This window comes from Castor canadensis, chromosome 15 (assembly GCF_047511655.1).
Source record: "Castor canadensis chromosome 15, mCasCan1.hap1v2, whole genome shotgun sequence".
Taxonomy (NCBI): Eukaryota; Metazoa; Chordata; class Mammalia; order Rodentia; family Castoridae; genus Castor; species Castor canadensis.
The window spans coordinates 14,208,059-14,226,594 of NC_133400.1; the positions used below are offsets into that span (position 1 = coordinate 14,208,059).

The 18,536-nt window shown below is 43.3% G+C and overlaps 2 protein-coding genes across 8 annotated transcripts; one reads left to right on the forward strand and one right to left on the reverse strand.

The window, feature by feature from the left end:
* Positions 1-458: 458 nt before the first annotated feature.
* Positions 459-17,857, reverse strand: Znf821 (zinc finger protein 821). 6 transcript variants are annotated; one of them, XM_020176131.2, is made up of 9 exons: positions 17,717-17,857; positions 16,731-16,792; positions 15,353-15,470; positions 13,836-13,952; positions 7,447-7,572; positions 4,634-4,782; positions 3,656-3,760; positions 2,157-2,323; positions 459-1,420 (listed from the first exon to the last, which is right to left on the reverse strand). In XM_020176131.2, exons 4-9 carry the CDS (start codon positions 13,873-13,875, stop codon positions 766-768), a joined length of 1,242 nt encoding a protein of 413 aa, XP_020031720.1. In that variant the 5' UTR covers positions 13,876-13,952; positions 15,353-15,470; positions 16,731-16,792; positions 17,717-17,857; the 3' UTR covers positions 459-765. The 6 variants fall into 6 exon arrangements, with proteins under 6 accessions (XP_020031720.1, XP_020031719.1, XP_073911823.1 ...); XM_020176130.2 differs by lacking the exon at positions 17,717-17,857 and adding an exon at positions 17,413-17,487; XM_074055722.1 differs by lacking the exon at positions 15,353-15,470.
* LOC141417367 (uncharacterized) lies at positions 15,559-18,419 on the forward strand. Of its 2 annotated transcripts, XM_074055727.1 has the most exons (3): positions 15,559-16,532; positions 16,637-16,904; positions 17,064-18,419. In XM_074055727.1, the coding sequence occupies exons 2-3, from the start codon at positions 16,692-16,694 to the stop codon at positions 17,823-17,825; spliced, it is 975 nt and encodes a 324-aa protein (XP_073911828.1). In that variant the 5' UTR covers positions 15,559-16,532; positions 16,637-16,691; the 3' UTR covers positions 17,826-18,419. The 2 variants fall into 2 exon arrangements, with proteins under 2 accessions (XP_073911828.1, XP_073911829.1); XM_074055728.1 differs by lacking the exon at positions 15,559-16,532 and having other exon boundaries at positions 16,598-16,904.
* Positions 18,420-18,536: the final 117 nt, after the last annotated feature.

Consider the following 18,536-nt stretch of genomic DNA (forward strand, 5'->3'; position numbering starts at 1 on the left):
CATGAATTCCATGGTGTTACTGACCTTAATGTCACAGCCATTTCCATAAACATATTCCTACATACAAATGACTTGCTGTAGAATTTTAAGTGACTTACGAACTTGCTAGGGAAAGTAGCTTGTACCTTAGTTTCAAGTACTGCATAATCTTTTAGAAAATGCCAGTTGTAAGAAAAGGCTTCTACTACTTCTGAGTTTGGAAAAGGTAAACTAAGTTTAAATCACCCTTCTGGCCGTAGACACCTTCATTCTGGTTATAGGAATGAACTCTCAAAAGTCAGCATTGGTTCCTCAGTGTCACAGTTATTTCTCATCAACTTGTAAAGAACCTCTGCTTGGGTAGCTTAAGTTGAGGAGCAACCTACCTCCAGAAGGCAAGCCACTAGAAGTCACTGCCTGAAAACTCCCACCCACCTCTCTTCATTAGCTAGAATGAAACTGAGCCAAAAGCAGGAAAGGGTGAGTAAAGATAAAATTAATTTATTTGCCCTCACAACTTCATGGGTCACCATGGGGCCCTGTAGTCCCAATAAGCCCAGCCTGCTGCAGTGGGCTGAGTTGTCCAGTTCTCTGGAGTGCCTGCTCCCTTGTCCAAAGCTGCCTTGACTGGGTCCCTCCTGATCCCATCATTCTACTCCCACACGCAAGGTGTGCAAAAATCCACCTGCAGCCAACCTGGGCCTGCCTCTGGCAGGAAGGACGGCTTTGTGGGTGGCTGATCCTTGTGGGTCTGGACAGAGGGGAAGGCAGGCAGGAGGGTGTGATTCAGTGTAGAGAGCTGCTGTTCTGCTCTTCAAAGGCCATCTTCCCCAGAAGCTGGCTGTCCAACTCTACCCCACTCACAGGCAGTTGGAAAAAGTTCATTTCAGCTGCTAAGGCTGCCATGGCTGAAGGGTCCTGACCAAACTGAGCTCTCAACATCATGTCCATTTTCTCCAGCCTCCTCTTGAGTCGTTTAGCCTCTCGCTCTCGGATGAGCCGGGCCTGCCGCTTCTCTGGGGTTTCATTGGCTCGCTTTAGTCTCATGGCCTCTCGATCTCGCTGCAGCCGGCGTGCTCGCTGCTCATCTGTCTCCTGCATGCGCTGCAGGCGCTTGGCTTCACGGTCCCTCATTCGCCTCACCTCTCGCTCCTCTGGGGTCTCATTGTCCCGCCGACTTTTCTTGGCTGTGCGCTCTCGTTCTAGCCGCTGTAGCCGTACTTCCAAAGGCTCATTCTGTCGACGCAGGGCCCACTTTCGTACACTGGGAGTCTGGGCTTCCAGTAGCTTACGGTAGGCAGCACAGTTGTTGCACACAAGCAGAATTCCAGCCGGGTACACTGGAGGACTAAATGCAACGTCCTTCCCCTCAGCACTGGAGGGGCCCTCACTGTGGAGCGGGGGTAGGGATTCCATATTAAGTACTTCAGGAAGTTTCTCACTAGAAAGCAAAAAATTTGGATGGGTTAATGTTTTCTTGTAGCAAGTCTCAGGTACCCTGTCTTGACTTACTCTTTTCCTACCAGGCCAACTGCTCCAAGTTCACCACTATGGGTAAGTTTGAATGCGTGGGAGCCCCTTTTTCCTGTTTGGACTAAGTGTCTACTAAGTCTTAAAGCCCACCTTGAGTTAGTGACTGACCACCAGTCGCCAGAAATCAATGAACCCTTATATAGGGAAGCCAAATGACAGTGTTGTTAAGAGCTATGCAGGGCCAGGCCTACCATGTCAATGAAGGGGCCCAGAGGTGAAGGTTTTCTTCAGATACAGCTCATTGCCTCACTTTCTACCTGGTACTGCCTTCAATGAAAGGCAGCCTCTGCATTATATACCAGGCAAATGGTCTGAGGACACTGTTCAGAGTTCCAGTCTTCCTAGGAAACACTGGAGACTATGGAATCACATCAGGATCCCCTCAGCACACTGCAGTTTCTGTCTCCATGCTTTATCATGAATGTTCTTGCAATTCCCTAACATCTCTTTCTAGTTGAAGATATTCTGATTGGGAAAGAAATGTGAATTAATTTCCCTTGGGGATACAGCCTTACTATTTGTATTTCCAAATGGTCACATGTCAGTTACCTTTGCATTACCTATCTCTAGCCTTTCCTTTGACTTGGGGAAGTAGAACCCGTACCCAGTAACTCAGTCCCAGCACAACAGGGTGCCCGGCTAACCTGTTAAAAGTGGCATGGCTGGTGAAACGGGCTCCACACACAGCACAGTTAGACCGCTGGTCCTCCGAGTGGATTAGGAGGTGGCGACCCAATGACCCTGGGGAGCTAAGGGCCCGTCCACAGACAGGACACATGTAGCTCTTGGCGCTCACCACTGCTGCAGTGTGCTGTAAAACAGAGCCTTAATCTGTCAATCTGGTACTACCTCCAGGACAATCTGCACCCATTTAACTACTTTGTAGAAAACAGCTTCCCCTAGTCTCAGAACAAGGAATTTCCAACTATTCTGTTTAGCTCCTAGAAAATCACAGCCTGTTGTGTTAGTGGGCCTTCAGAAGGGCTTGGCTAATTCAGACTATTCAAATTTTATTAGCTTGAATTCTGACCACAATCTAGGACATGTGACTAGACTGAAGAACAGTAGGGGCTCCAGAGCCCTCTTCAGAGCCTGGCAGGAATTCATGCTTGGGTTAGTTTCTCTCTCCCTGTCTCACACTGTGCAGGTACAAGTGCATATTAAGATAACACAGAAGACCAAATCTGGGAGCTGGCTAGGAATCCTAATATGCAACAGGTATTTATGTCCTGCCTTTCTACAATCTTTTTAAAATAGTCTTCCAAAGAAGTATTTCTCATGAACCAATGATTATTATAATACAGCTCAGGCTGCCCTGTGCACTGATGTCTTGTAAATACAGATCAAAAGGCACAGGTGCAGCTGGGTGCCAGTGGATCACGACTATAATCCTAGCTACTCAGGAGGTAGAGATCAGGAGGACTGTAGTTCGAGGCCAGCTGGGGAAAATAGTCCCCAACACCCTATCTTGAAAATACCCAATACATAAAAAGGGCTGGCAGAGTGGCTCAAGTGCTAGAGCGCCTGCCTAGCAAGCATGAGGCCCTGAGTTCAAACCCCAGTACTACACACAAACACATACACACACACACACACACACACACACACACACACACACACACACACACACACACACAAATGGAATGGGTGCCCTACACCTGATCAATGTAGGTTAGGAGAGAAAAGGGCTGGAGGTGTGGCTCTTGCCTAGCACGTGTGAGGCCTTGAGTTCAACCCCAGTATCATCAAAAAAAAAAAAAAAGACAAGTTTGTTATACTGATCCCCTTATTTATACTAACTTGCACTGATAGTACCGAAACATTTAACTTTTTTTTCATCAAGAGCCCTCATTATTAATAGATGTTAGTTTCTATTCCACTATTAAATATATGCATTAAATAACAACAACAAAAAAATGGTGGTCCTTAATTTTCACAGTGTGTCTGCCTGGGAAACCAGAACTTATTTACCCAACATATCCCACTTATTCTATAAGATGTTCTGAATGTTGGAGTGGAGTCCTAATGGAAGCAATGACCCAAGATTCCTTCAGGAGCCAGAGGCAAAGGCCAGTGCAGCATCTAGACTATAAGCAAGCTGTCAGTGCCCGGGTTCCAGAGTTCTCAGCTCCCCGCACCATACCTGATACACATGAGCGATCAGCTGGTCCCGACTCCCACAGTCCAGCTGGCAGAGAGGACACTGGCAGAGTTCAAGCAAGGGGTCAGAATTCAAGTTCTCTGTGACCTGTAATTCAACAAAGGCAAGTTATGAAGATTCTTCACTAGTCTCTTCCCTTCCTCACCTCTCTTAATAGGGAGCCCAACCTGATGTCACACTATTCTTAGGTTCCCATTGTGGGCCAAAAGCAGCAGCATTATTTGAAAGGAATTTAAATTTGCTTGTGTCTTCATTTTCTTCAAGGCTTTCTACCATGAGGACACAGGAGATTGCCACAGAGATAGCTGATTATCTTATCCCCCTAAGGCGAACTGCAGGGAAAGGATTAGCTTCCCTCCAGTCATGTTACTTGCAAGAATACTTGGGAAACAATTTCTTTCTTTCTTTCTTTTTTTGGCAGCACTAGGGTTTGAACTCAGGGCCTCCCGCTTGCTAGGCAGGTACTCTTACAGCTTGAGCCACTCTGTCAGCCCTTTTTTGTGATGGTGTTTCTTGAGATAGGGTCTCTCAAACTATTTGCCTAGGACTGGCTTCGAACCTCGAACCTCCTGTTCTGCTAGTATTACAGGCATGAGCCACTGGTGCCCAGCTCAGGAAATAATTTAGTAAGGTGGTAACACTTTGACTTAAATTTCCAAGTATATTCCTGAGTATACCTTAGAAAGTAAGGTTTTCATTTTGAAAGGTGGTTATTTTGTCTGGAAAGAAGCAGGAGCTTTAGAAGGAGAGCTGTTCACGGGTGCAGGTATAAGGGGGTAAAAAAGGAAAGCTGATGTAACAAAGACTGTCTCAGGTGGGGACTCTGAAACTGTGAAGGAAAAGGCTTTGTATGAAGGCTCAGGAGACTTAAGAGGCAAGACTGTGACATGTGGGTGAGAAGCATGCAGGCAGAGTAGAATGGTAGAGGCACTCTCAAGTTTAGGAGACTTTGGCACTTGCCTCATGCTCTACTACTTCGTTCCCACCACCAACAGGCTGCTCTGCATTTTCTAACTCTTTTTCCACTTTCACCACCCCGCCATCTTCCTCTGATGTGTGGGAAGAGACTTCATCTTGTGTGGTCTCCTCTTCATCACCCTCACTGTCACCTGGAACACACAAACTGGTCACTTCTTCTGATTTTTGCAGGAATATATCCTGAGCTGCTGTCCACCCTACAGACTGCAGTTATAATGGAAAACATTTTTTTGGATCTTCATAATATAGTTTGTATCAGGGCTTAGTTGGATAAAAATCCTTTTAAACAGAAACAAGCTGTAACTGTTGTTATGCTATATACACACTAAAGAGAAAATGAGGCAAAAACTGCATTTGACAGTAGTCACTGGGCCCTGTATATTATCATAAAAATAATTCTTCTTACACATGGTTCTCAAATATCTCACACCTCAAATCACACCCCCCCAAGGAACTCATGCTGAGCTCATTACCACAGCACACCACTTCTTGACTTATCAACACTTACTTTATGACTTACTTTTTTCTATAACCCCCTGCACAATTTCTCCATGGTGTCATAGACTACTTTATACTGAGCCCCAATTTTTTTCTCTCCCAACAAACCCAAAGACACACTTATAGAAACATTAGCAAGTTTTTCTTCTCTTTTATCACTAAAGTGCTAGTAGTAAGTTAGTTCAAAATGATGTCACTTTTATATGAAAATGGCTGTTCATTACAGTAGAAAAATTAGCACAGCAACCAACCTCACACAGAGGTATCCAACTTACTCTGGTTTTGTTGTTTTGTTTTGTTTGAGACAAAGTCTTACTATATAGCCCAGGCTGACCTCAGATTCCCAATCCTCCTGCCTTAGCCTCCAGAGTGCCCACTCCGTTCTTACTCCACTAGTAACACAGCATTCTAAGCTAAGTAATTCCATTATTTCTGTAGATTCCTTGGAGTATCTGATGGACAGTTAAATGCATTAAGTGGAAGAATGTACTATTCTTCACTTTAGGATGAAATACCATTTCTTGTGACTTACAGAAGAATTGAGTTTTAGTTTTGGGGGCAAGATGTGGTGTGAGAATGTCTGCCTGTGGCTAGGGAATCTGCAAGGTTTGTTTGAACTAATTTTTTTCTCTATTACTTATAAAATAGAAAAAAATGACTAAGAAAAACCTCACAATAACAAATGAAGTTCTTTCTGAGAGGGAAAAAATTGGTAGTACCTTGAAGATCACAAGAAGAAGCCAAGCCTATGGGAGCTGTCAAGACTCTAGACCTATCATGACCCTACCCATATCCTGGACACCTAGGCCTGATGTGAGTAGAGAGAAATACATGATACAGTCTCAACAGGCTCATTGATTCTGTAATGGGACTCAGATTTCCTCCCAACAGTGCTGCTTATCTTCTCTTTACTATCCTGTACATAATTTCTAAATCCAGTGTCTGGAAAATATGGGTTTATTTCCTTTTTTCCAGGGAAAACTGGTTACATTCCCCTTTTTGACAAATTCTACTAAATCATCTTCTAGTAGATATATGTCTGTACTAGATACATCAGTCACTTGGAAGACTGGATATGAACCCTGAAAAGATCTATGGTATATATGCCTTAGTCCCCAGTCCAAAGCATCCCTTCATTTGAATTATCTCAATAGTGAAGGATTGGCACACATTAAATCATACCATATTTTCTAACAAGATTCTTATTTTGAATACTTATAAGCTTAGTCTAAAGCACTGCTGTATCAAACACATTCTTGAAATTTACCAATTATCCAAATCTCTCTGTCTACCAGGAAGATTAAAAAAAGGTGGGGGGTGTAGTCTAGAGGGATGATGTAACTCTTTCAGAATGGAAACCTATCACACAGTTGTAGATGTTATTATTCTAGCATGTTACTCAAGAAACTGATGGGTCCCAAAATTTTTCTAGAAATCTTAGGGCTAATTTTTCTGTATCTAAATGATTAATTGCTAGCTTATTTCTTGTGGTTATTGTTGATTAATTATTAGTTTGCAGAAAACTGTACAAACTCTAGAGTTCGGAACCCTTTTCTTCACTGAAGGTTGCAGGGCTCTCCCTCCTTTGTGTCTGTTCGCCCCTCCCCCACCACATACACACATACAATTGATGGAAAATCAGAAATGTCACTCTGAATTAACACCAATATCAAATGGATGAGATCAGGAAAGTTTGGAAATCTTTCTGGGATCTAAAACATCTCAAAATGTGTTGGTTCAGGCAGATCATAGAACAGATAATCCATGAGGCTCAATTTGTAAGAGCCAATCTTTTCCATCTCTTACTGAGATGAATCTACTGAGGGCTTTTGTGTGGGCAGATCTGGACTGTAGCATTTTATAAAATGCAGCATAATCTCATCACTAAGCAGCTCTTATTCAGAATTAATACTAGGCCCTCAAGCAGAAATTCATCAGTGCTACCCTTTTATTAGTAACAAATAGATTCTAGGAGGCAGGGATTTTTTCCATTTTATCTGACCTGATCCAGGGACTGCTTGAGCATTAAATATTCCTGTATGTTGGAATGTCCTATATCATAACTACCACAAACTTATCTGTGTATGGCACTGTGCCAAGTACTGTAGTCTGAGTTATCTGTCCTCTCTCTGAATAAGTATATGCTCACACTTAGAAAACCTTTGCAGGCACTGAGGAGTACATATCTCCTCCTTGACAGCTTCCTCCCAGCCCCCATGCACAATCCCCAGAGCACACACACTCTGATAATTCTTCTCCCATTGCCCTGAGTCATTACCAGAAGGTGCAGAACTCACTGCTACTGGAGTCCTGATCTCTTAGTTGTTGAATAGCTTGTCGCTGACTGCCAAGGTCTCCAGGAAAATCAGTTTTCATCATCGCCTGGCGGGCTTGCTCTTCTAGCCCAGCAAATACTTGATCCCCTGGTGGTCACAAAGAAAAATAGTCAGGCCACCAGCTAGGCAGCACATCCCCAGGAAAGCTGGTTGGAAAGTGAGACCATTCAAAGGTAGGAGACAGGCAGGCATCCTGTGGTTGGGTCATTCATCTCCAAGTAAGCTTGCTGCCTCCAATAGCTTCTGGGTACAGATGCTTTCCTAGGCAGCAGACCAGATGTTTTACAAAGCATCACCAGATGTTTTACAAAGCATTGCTTCTAACGCCTCTTATTCTTGACTCTACAAAAGGTGATCAATTACTACTTTGCTAATCTAACTATAGAATCTCAACTCCACCTACAATTTTCTGTCAGAATTGGGGAGACAGAAGCAGAAAGAGGCAAAGTGATGGGATGGAATCAAGCAACAAACATGGGCAAAATCTCCAGACCATAAATTACTAACATTATAGTTCTAACTCACTGTCTACCTTGAACTACAAACAAATGCTTCAAATAATCCTTATAAGTATATCTTTCATCCATTCTCCTTTCAAGACATGCTCTGGACATTCTAACTTGATTTTAGCCATGATAAAATCAACTAGTTGAATAATGGATGAGAGGGAGAGCAGATGATGTATGGACTCATTTCTGCTGAGGAACAAACTTCCTCATAACAAGTAATATTTATCTAGTCTCCTTGGTCAAGGTGGCCTTTGTTTTTGTATGTAGCATCCCAAAACCCTAGACCGACCCCTGATTTTGCATTTACTTCTGATGAACACTGCCTGAAATCCATGTGGTTATTAAAAAGTTAATATTCAAGTTCTCTTCTATTTCCAGGAGAACTAGGCATAGGAAAAAAAAGAGAGTCGAGTTTCTCCAGGTTTCCATTATCTCAGCCAGAGCAGAAACTACAGTCCCCCATTCCCCAGCCAGCAAGAAGGAATAATAAAAAGCCCCAGTGAAATGTTTGACAATAGACCAGGCCCTTTCTTAGCAAAGAGTGAAAGGAAAGTAAACAGGCTCAGGTTCTGAGACAGAATATGATGATGTGGGACGAACAACATCTGCACTACTTACTAGTCCTTGGGCAGTGAAAAAAATTGATGTGGAGTAAGCTTCATGTGATTTATTTATTCATTCAGCAAACACTCTTTAAGCATCTACTGCATGCTAAACATCAATTATAATTATCATTTTACACTTGCTAATTTCCAGCCTCTATGTTAAGTGCTTTATAGTTGTCACCTTAATTCTCTGTAAAACTCTATGTGGTATTACTTCTTATACTGTACTGAGGAGAAAACTAAGGTCTATAATAGAAGCAAGTGTTCAAGTCTGGTCAACTCTAATGTCCTTTTCGTTTTAATTTTTCTGGTGCTCCGGATTGAACCGAGGGCCTCACACATGCTAAGCATGTGCTTTACCATTACCCCCTAATGCATATTTTTAAAGTACTTTCCAGTAGACACATAAGTTCATGGTTAGAAGGTTCATCAGAGTGCTTTAGCTGAAAACAAACACTTGTTTCTGTGTGGGAAGAATGGCTCTGATCATATTGTTGGTGTTACCTTCATACCAGTGAAACAGATACATACAACTCAAATATCAAAATAATGTGTTCAGGACTAACATATGACAAAAGGAAAAATGATGGTTCTGATACCACATCATGAGTTACCCTGCAAGGATTAGAGTAACTGACATTATGGCAATTATGACTCATCCTGTGGGTAGGAATGGAGGTGGAGAGTGTTAAATGTACTCCTAGCTACACAGTCCTCAAATAAAGGAAAAATAAGTTGGTTTAAGTCCATGTTCACAATTTCTAAGGTGACATACTGGATATAAATTACTGCTAGAAAAGGAAAAAGTAAATTTTGTGTTACAGTCCTTCCTCTTTCCTTTCTGCAGAAATAAAATATTGCATTTCTCCATATTGGTTCCACTGAAACCACAAGACCATGGTCAACTGAACTAGTTACTGAATTCTTCTGAGTAGGTTCATGGTTTTGGACTTAGCCCTGAATGGACATAACAGTAAAGAATAAGTTGTAAACAAACATGTAATTACCAAGAGAAGACTATTCTTATCAGTGGCACCTTAGGTCTCTAAAGAAACCTAGCTAGAAACCAACTACATTTATAACATAAGAATGAATAATTAAAAATTTCCTTTTCATGCAGGTGTCCATGGCTCATGCCTGTAATCCTAGCTACTTGGGAGGCTGAGATTGGCAAGATCATGATTTGAGACTAGCCGGGGCAAACAATCCTCGAGATCCCATCTCCAAAATAACCACACTAAAATGGACTGGAGGTGTGGCTCAAGTGGTAGATTGCCTGCTCTGCAAGTGTGAAGTCCTGAGTTCAAACCCCAGTTCTACCAAAAAAAAAGACAAAACAAAAAACATTCTCTAAGCAAGATGTCAAGATCAGATAAAAGAAATTAGTACAGGGAGTAAGGAGTTTAGGATACCAATTCCAGCTGACAGTCTTTGTAACCTAGTCCTATCACATGTTAAGAACACAGGTATTATCTCACAAGAATGCTAACAAAATGAAGATAAAACTAGTGTGGTTTTTGGATTGGAGATGTGGCTCAAGTAGTAGAGCACCTGCTTTGGAAGGGCAAAGTCCTGAGTTCAAATCCCAGTCCCACCAAACACAAAACAAAAAAAACCCCACATAATATAAAACTAGTTGTGTGTTTTAAAAGAGAAAGGACCTTAAGGGATCTTATTCCTCCTTCACTGTGAAAAGCTTTTAGTTGAAGTTAAAGGTTATTAATATCTCATGTATTTTGCAATCTGAAAGCAAAAGTCTCTTAAGAAAAAGAAACGTGAGTGTGCAAGGGGCTAAATTTTCAACTTCTCTAGAAACAACTGACAGAGAGACTTATACTCAGAAGTGGCTGAGATGGGAAAGGAGGTAAGTCTAAAACAAAGATTGCAACCCAGTAGCAGTTTCTCCCTAACAATTCTGAGTTTTATTCCAAAAGTTTTCCAATGAATCTATTAATGAAGCAAGTAGACAAAAACGTGCCTGTCTGGATGTTTCTGGGGAAAGGACAGTCCACAGGAAAACCAAGTGAAGGGGCAAAGCACCCTGCCCATCATCTTCTACACTGGATCTGACAGATACTGCTGGACACTGAGGTGGGATTCTTTTTTTTTTTTTTTAGTAGTCATAAAAATATTTAGAAAAAATACTCCCATCAATGTTTATTAGTTAATGAATCCGACTTGAGTGAGTAATTTACTTTTACTTTTCTGTATAGACCAATTAAGCAAAGTGTATTTCATTTTGCATGGCAGGTAAGAAATTAATACTTCTTTCTACCTTAAAAACTGAGATTTTCCTTATTATGCATTAGTTATTCCTATATGGATTGCTGTTGTGCCGCTGTTAAAAATAGTAAATGATACAGACACATGGGAAACAAACCATAAGCTATAATATTAGCTAATAATGAAATATATTAAATATTGTTTAAACATTAACAAGTACAGCAAAGTACTCCTATATTAAATAAGATCTGAGTTTGTCATTTTGGGATATAGGCTAGTACCACCAATAATAGAAATGGTTTAGTACAAAGTGTGGCCTCACACAAAATACGCCTACACTCACCATGCACACAGATGAAAAAAAAGGAAGAGGAAACACAACACTCAATACTGGTATTGTTTTCAGTAACAAATTAAGCCAGGGACTCTCACTCCTTCTTATATATTAAAATTACCTGGAGAACTTTTGAAAAATAGTGATGATCAGGTCTCCTCCCAAATAAATTAGAGTCAGGATTCAGCCACAGATGTTTCAAAACTCAGCATGGGATTCTAAGCTTCATGCCACAGTCTTTTTCCCAGAAAACAGTTGTCATGAAGGTCAGCCCTCATTCTGCTCAAGTGTTGATTGGCTTTGACATTTTAGCAAAGCTTCTGCAGACTTTCTTGCCTCCCAGACTTTCAGTCCATTCCGTTTATATAAAATAGACAAGCAGCTTTAAGTTCAATATATATGTCTGGTTCTATTTCATTGCCTATTGATAGGAGACTTAAGTGGTCAGAAAACTAAAATTATCTACTTCTATTTGTCATCATTGTCATGGGCAATGAAAAGATGATTTTTTGAAAAAGGCAGGGTCTGCTTCAGTCCCCAAATAAGTAAAAGGTCTTCAGAAACCAGCAAATATGTGTCTTTTCTTCTTTGGCCAAGCTTAGCTCATCACCTAAAAAACCTTCATGGATCCCTCTCCAAATGTATCACTGACCACAACCCGTCCCTGTAGACTTTTTAGTTGCAGCTAACTGTGTCCACAGCCCCATAGTAAAGGCTCTCTTACTAGTCACCACTGAAGAGTCTACAAAGTCTCACCTACTCCACAAATAGTACATTTACTTGCTTGAGTCTTATAACTGCATTTCTGCAACTTGGATGTGTGATATTTTCCCCTCCTCCATGGTCTGTTTGTTCATCTGCTTTCCAACTCCAATACCAGTATCAGGTCATCTTTGCTTTGACTGACTCTGATAGGAAGAAAAGCAACTGATGGCTATATGCTATATGGACACAGCAGGAGCCACACAAGTTTTGCTTGCTCCTGGGGCCTTACTATAGTCATGCCATCACCCTACCAGCTACTTTCCTCAAATTTAGTCAGTCTCTTTGGACAGGTTGCTCTTATAGGTGAACACTCAACTCCTGTAACTGCTTTATTTGTAAACCCATCATCTCTACTAAGGGTACCCTTCTGCCCTGGCCTCTTGTGGTTTATATTTCTTTTTATCAATATTTATCTTCAACCAGAAGGAGAAGACAATATCCTTCCAAATCCCTATGTTAGATGATCTATGCTTCCTTTTATCTCCTTTGGCAGTCCTCACATTTAGGTCCATTGCATTTTACTGTTTTAGCAGAAACTTCCTTCTTTATATTATAGCAACTTTGTAAATCCACCTATTCCAGCACCCACTCCTGGAAGCATCCACTTGGTTCCATCTTACACCACTTTTCCAGGGCTTGAACAGAAGAATGATTATATAGAGAGGCTTACTACCCTAATCTCATTAATCTATAAGATACTAAAGCTATCTTAATTTTTCTGTTCAAATTTATTTTCTCTCCTGCTCTTGAAATTACCTAGACAGATATATTATTTGTTAATAAATTTTAGTTCTCTTAACTCCTTGACTTAATCCTCTCAAATGCAGGGGTTTTTTTGTTTGTTTTTTGCCTAAAACAAATCTTTCATGTATTATACCTCTGAATGTTCTTTAAATGTTGCTGCACTTTAATTAGTCCTCTGTAATAAAAGAGTTATCTTTTATGAACATTTCAGCGAGAAAGTTTATCCCCTTCAGACTACAGGAAAATGGCTAATTATCCCAAATCTGCATAGATACTAATGAGGCTTAATGATAATGAGGCTTAACTTAATGAGGTTCTTTTGGAACACCTTCTATAAGCAGTGCTAGAAGTGAAAAGAGCTATGTAAGGAAATATATATGGCACATAGTCTCTGCCTTCTAAAATATTGTGTGTGTGTGTGTGTGTGTGTGTGTGTGTGTGACAGGGGTTTTGAACTGAGACCTTGGGCTTGCTAGGCAGGTACTCTACCAGTTAAGGAATGCCCACAACCCTAGTCTCTGCTTTCTAGATGTTTACAATCTAATTACTGAAATAAAATATACATATGAAACTGTTGAGAAACAATGAGAAGTAACTATGCGTTCCTGGTCTTCCTGTTTCTGGTTTCTTCCTCATGTGATCCATCCATCACATATAGTACCAAAACACTGGGTTCTAAATGTCACTCTCCTCTCCCTATCTGAAAATTTGTAACTCCCTAATCTACAAAACAAAATGTGTAAGTCGGTCTGAAATTCAGGCCTTCACAATATAGAATTAAATATCTCCAACCTCATGTCCTCTGGCTTTTGCACAAGTGAAATTTCCACTTTACCTGAAATGTACATTCCCTCCCTATTTTCCCTCCTCTCTCTCTCTGTCTCTCTCTTTTCAAATCTACTTTCTACCCTGGCACCTAGCATAAGGATTTGCACAGAGTAAGTATCCTATAATTGTTTGTTAATGTGAATATTAAGCATGAACCAAACACCCCTGACACATTAGAAAATACTTACTCGAGAAATGATCCACATTTGAATCCACATATCTAAAACCATTAATCCTTTCTTCTTTATAAATTAAGTGTGAACCTCTCACCTTAGTTTCAGGTTACTCTTTCATTCCAACCCTCAACATCCCAAGTTCCAAAAGACAAAGCTCAATACTCACAGTGAACTTTATTTGGATTTGTCTGTTTCCGACGGGACATGTTTCCCTGATCCAAGAACTCTGGCCTTTCCCAGTTTCACAACTGGATATATTAGTATCTCCTTGCAAGGTGCTAACCTGCAATTAAAAAAGAAAAAAAGATATTGTTGATACATGTCATTTTTCCCAGAAACTATATAAAAATAAAATATTTAAAAACTTAAAAAATGTATCTTTTGAGCATATAAAACTCACCAGTTATGAATATTTAAATGTAAGAAAAAAAGAAAAAGAAAGAAAATCTCTAGAAGGACATCAAGGTCCCAAGAGGGTTAAGAGGGAATTCCTTCAGAGGACTTAAGAGAATTCTACTCTAAATCCATCTTTGGAATCCAGAGTACTGTTAAGTGATCGTGATCATGATCAAGATGACAGGTTAGAAAAGGATGCAAAATTCAGGCAATCAGGGTTAGAAGTACTTCAGGCTCAAAAGGATAATCCCCACCTAGTGTGAAAGGAAGTCAAAGCTCCTATGTCACACATTCCCACACTCTCACTGGGAATCAGGTCCTTCAGTATACACCAATGGGAACCGCTACACTTTTTTGAAGAAGTTACCTCACTTAGAGGCAACAAAAGTATATCCCTGAGAAGCAGGAAATGCTCAAAAACCTTAGGCAGCTGTAAATGAAAACAGCATGGGAAATAGCCTCTACTGAGTGATGCAGGCACAATGCAGGGCATTATGGATGACAGGGCACTAGAGCAAATCAAACTTCCAAGTTGAACACAGACTCTCACCAAAGAGTGGGTTGACATCCACATTGTTGAGTATTTATATTCAGCCCCACAAGGTGGAACACCAACCTGGCTCTGCTCAAATGTTCTGGAAAGGTTGTCAAAGTTAACTTCTTCTCAATCCTGCCTCTATATAGTAAAGAGACCCATGCGAGGAACAAAGAGAAAAGCTCCTTATACAAGAAGAGAGACAGATGCATCTGTCCCCCAATATAGGACATGGCAGATCCTCAAGCGTGGTGGTTCCTGTTAATTATAAGAAAGACTGGCCCAGCTGAAAGCACTGTTAGAGAATCTGAAATAGGTTAGCAGAAGCTGTGACATTTTCTTTGACAGAGTTGGGGCTGGGGAATGTGGTTCGGTGGCAGAGAACTTGCCTAGCATATGTGAGGCCCTGGATTCATTCCCAATACTGCAAAAATTAATTATTTAATTCAGAGTGATTAAACAGATATAAAATGAAAAGAGGTTAAGAGATATTTTCCTTTCATACCAAAGATAGGAACATGGATTTGGTTAGTCTCAATTTTTTTTTTCTTTCAGTTCCTGCCTTCTCAAATAATACTCACATATAAAAACATAAAATGTAGCTTACTGCCTTAAAAGACATTATGAGAGGCTACTCCTAGCTGTACTTTGGACTCCAGTTAATGAAGACTCACCTCCTGTTAATGCCAACCAACTCCCCTACTTAGCTAAGGACCTCAAACCTGTAATCAGATCCTCCTGCCTCCCCTTACCAAAAGAAGAAAGAGACCGCAAATGGCAAAGACAGGCCTCCACAGGAAGTGGCAAAGGAAGCAGCTTTCAGGCAGTCTTCTATCATATCTGCATATCAAACACAGTTCTTTTTCAGACCTTTAATTAAAAAGAAAGAAAAAACTCCAAATGTATACAGTAAAAAAAACAATTTTAATTATTAGGAGGGCAGCATACTGATTTATAATACAAATGCTATGTCTTCTCTAAATTTTATTTGTGTATATCATTCCTTTCTGTTTTCTTTGAGACAGTCTATGTTGTCCAAATTGGTCTTGAACCCCTTGATCAGGCAATCCTTCACCTTTAACCTCCTGAGTAACTGGGATTAGAGGAGTGTGCCACCATACCCTATTTATTATTTCTTTCTAACCAAGTAGTTATTTTATTAATGGAAACAGTGAATTAACATCACACTTCAGACCTTTTCCTAGTATTACTATGGAATCACAAAGTGGAGAGCTGAATGAAATGCAGGCTATTAATTTATCTAAAATACACCTTTCTATTGTATAAAGAAAAAAATGTAATCTTGTCTAATCTACATTTTCTTCCCATCAAGACATGAATTTGAAGCTGTGAGATAAAGGTAATGTTAATAAAGTCCTTTCTGAAGGAATGCCAAACGATTTGAGTTAGGCTCTGTTCAGATCATCTTGGGCAAGACAACTGTTCAATACAAAGCAAAGACAGATGAGCTTCTGCATATTTAAATCGGCAGTGTCCACCACCGCCTCTCACAATCCTCCTAGTGGCCCAGTGGGGGAACTGAAGAAAAGATACTCGGTGGGACTTCACACCTGAGGGTCAAGGGGAAATAAGCGAAACCCTCCCCTTCCCACAAGACTAAACAAAGCAACAATAATAAAGATGCCCACCAGAAAAAAGCCTGTAGGGTCATAGACTTGAAAATAAATGAGCAAATGAATGTCACGAAAGGACACACCTGACCACACAGCAAGATCTCAGAAGCTAGACAACTGTTTTACAGGCAGTAAAAGCTAATAAAACCCACAGACGCACTGCCCTAAAGGTGACTCGTTCCATTTTACTTTCAGCACCGCCCGGGTCTCCAAACCCAAATGTGAAACTACCCCAAAAACGTCACTGGACAGCGCCCTGAACAGCATCATCCGGAAGGAAACTGGAATGGGAGGACAGGTAAACTGAGGCTCGGGTCTACAAGGGGCCCGTCTTTAGAGAGAAGTTAGGCGTCCTTGGGAGGGTGCAACGCCTCCCTCAGCGCTGTCTCTGCTCTCCCACAGGTGTTGTGTTGCAGCTCCCAGAGCACAGCAAGAAAAAACAAAAACAAACACACGGATGCAGTGCCAGCCCCACGAAAGGCGGGTGCACTCCCACCTCCAGCTCTGGCGCGGTTTCCAGGAGCAAAGCGAACTCGCCTGGGTCCACGGGATGCGTATCTGCCGAGAAGAGGACAAGAAAGCTGGTCACGCAGCCGCTCGCCGCTCCCCGGGCCCCTCGGGCCAGCTCTGGAGCGGAGATGTGCCCTGGCTCTTCCCGAGCTCTAACCAGGTAAATAAATCCCCGGGAATTAGACAGGAGCCAGAGGTGGGTCCTCCGAGGCGGCTCCGACAAACCCTCAGACTAAATCTAAATTGACGCGCTCTTGTGCGAGCCGGCGCCGCGGCGCCCCGTGCCCAGCGCTCCCACGCCCATGCTCCCCTCCCCCAGCTCCACCCAAGCCTGTCAGACGCCGGGCCGTCTCGGCAGCGCGGGGCCCGAGCCCAAGGAGGCCCGGGGCCGGCCGGCGGCGGAGCGGGGCCCACGCGGGAGCGCGGCGGCGCGGACGCACTCCGCACCCGAGACCGCCGAGGGACGCAGGGAGCAGCCGCCGGGGCGCGGCCGCGGGGACGGGAGAGCCGGGCTGTGCCTGCCGCCCAGGCCGGACCCTCCCCAGACACAGACAAAAGGACCGACAGCCGGCGACCCACAGGCTGGCGAGGCGCCCCTGCGTCCCCCGCCGGGCCGCGGAGGAAGGACGCGGTGGTTGTGGTGGTGGTGGGGGGGGGGGTCTCTTTACCCGGAGCCTCGGCACTCTCCAGCGCTCCGGCTCCCTGGGCCCCGCCTCCGGACAGACGGACCGCCGGACAATGGGCCCCGGGCTGCAGCTTCGGGCCGGCTGGGCCGGGCTCTCCGGGACCGGGCCCGGCGGGCGGAGGACGGCTCCGGGCTGAGCCGGTGGCGGGGAGTCGAGGGGGCGGCGCTGCAGACGGACAAAGCCAACGGCAGACAGACGGACGGAGGGGGAAAAAGATGGCGACCCGGACGGCGGGAGCGCGCTGCTCGCACACCCGCAGCGTGAGGGGCGCGTGCACGAGTCTCACCTCTTCTCCTCCCCCTCCTCAGCCTCGTCCCCCTGGCCTCTCCCCAGGCGCGCGCCTGGCAATGTGGGCGGGACTTGAGGCAGAGGGGGTCTGGGGAGGCGGGACTTAAGGGAGCATCCAATCACTGACGTCGGAAAGGGGCCTGGCCCGCATCCTTCAGCCGGCGACCACCTATCCTCGCCCCCGCCTCTGGCTTTCTCCGGCGCTTTCGGGTCTTCTGCTGCTCCAACTCTCCCAGGGCGTGTGACCTGCACCCGGACTGTCAACTCCGATCCTGGTTTCCTACCTTGCCATCGAGTTCAGCCGCAAAACCCACATCCCCCAACCACAGCCCCACCAAAGGCTCCCCTCTCCTTAGCCCAACCTGAGCTGCCCCCTCCGCCATCATAAACCCTCCTCCCTCCCCATACCTCACCGGTTCTTCAGCTCCCCGCTCCCAGGCGTTTAATATGACGGGAGAGGAGCCACGCACGGCCTCTGTGGGAGGGGCTAAGTTCAGCTGTCACAACTGCAGACGGAAAAATCTTTAGGTGTTCTTTGGGGCATTTATTTCTCTAACATGATGGTCGGTTGATAAAATAGCAAAAACTTGTAGTCCCGGGGGCAGAGTAACTTGGGATCGTTGTTGCCACCTAAGGAACATCTGGGACGATTGAGAGCGGTTGGACTCATTTCCTAATAAAACATCTGTCATGGAACCCTTCTCCTCATTGCCTTCCCTTTCTTTCTCCCATTCTGTCTTCCTGTAGAATGCCCTAGTCTGCCTCTGATTACACCCACTTGGAGAAATAGGAATGAAAAGAAGATGAGATCTGTTATT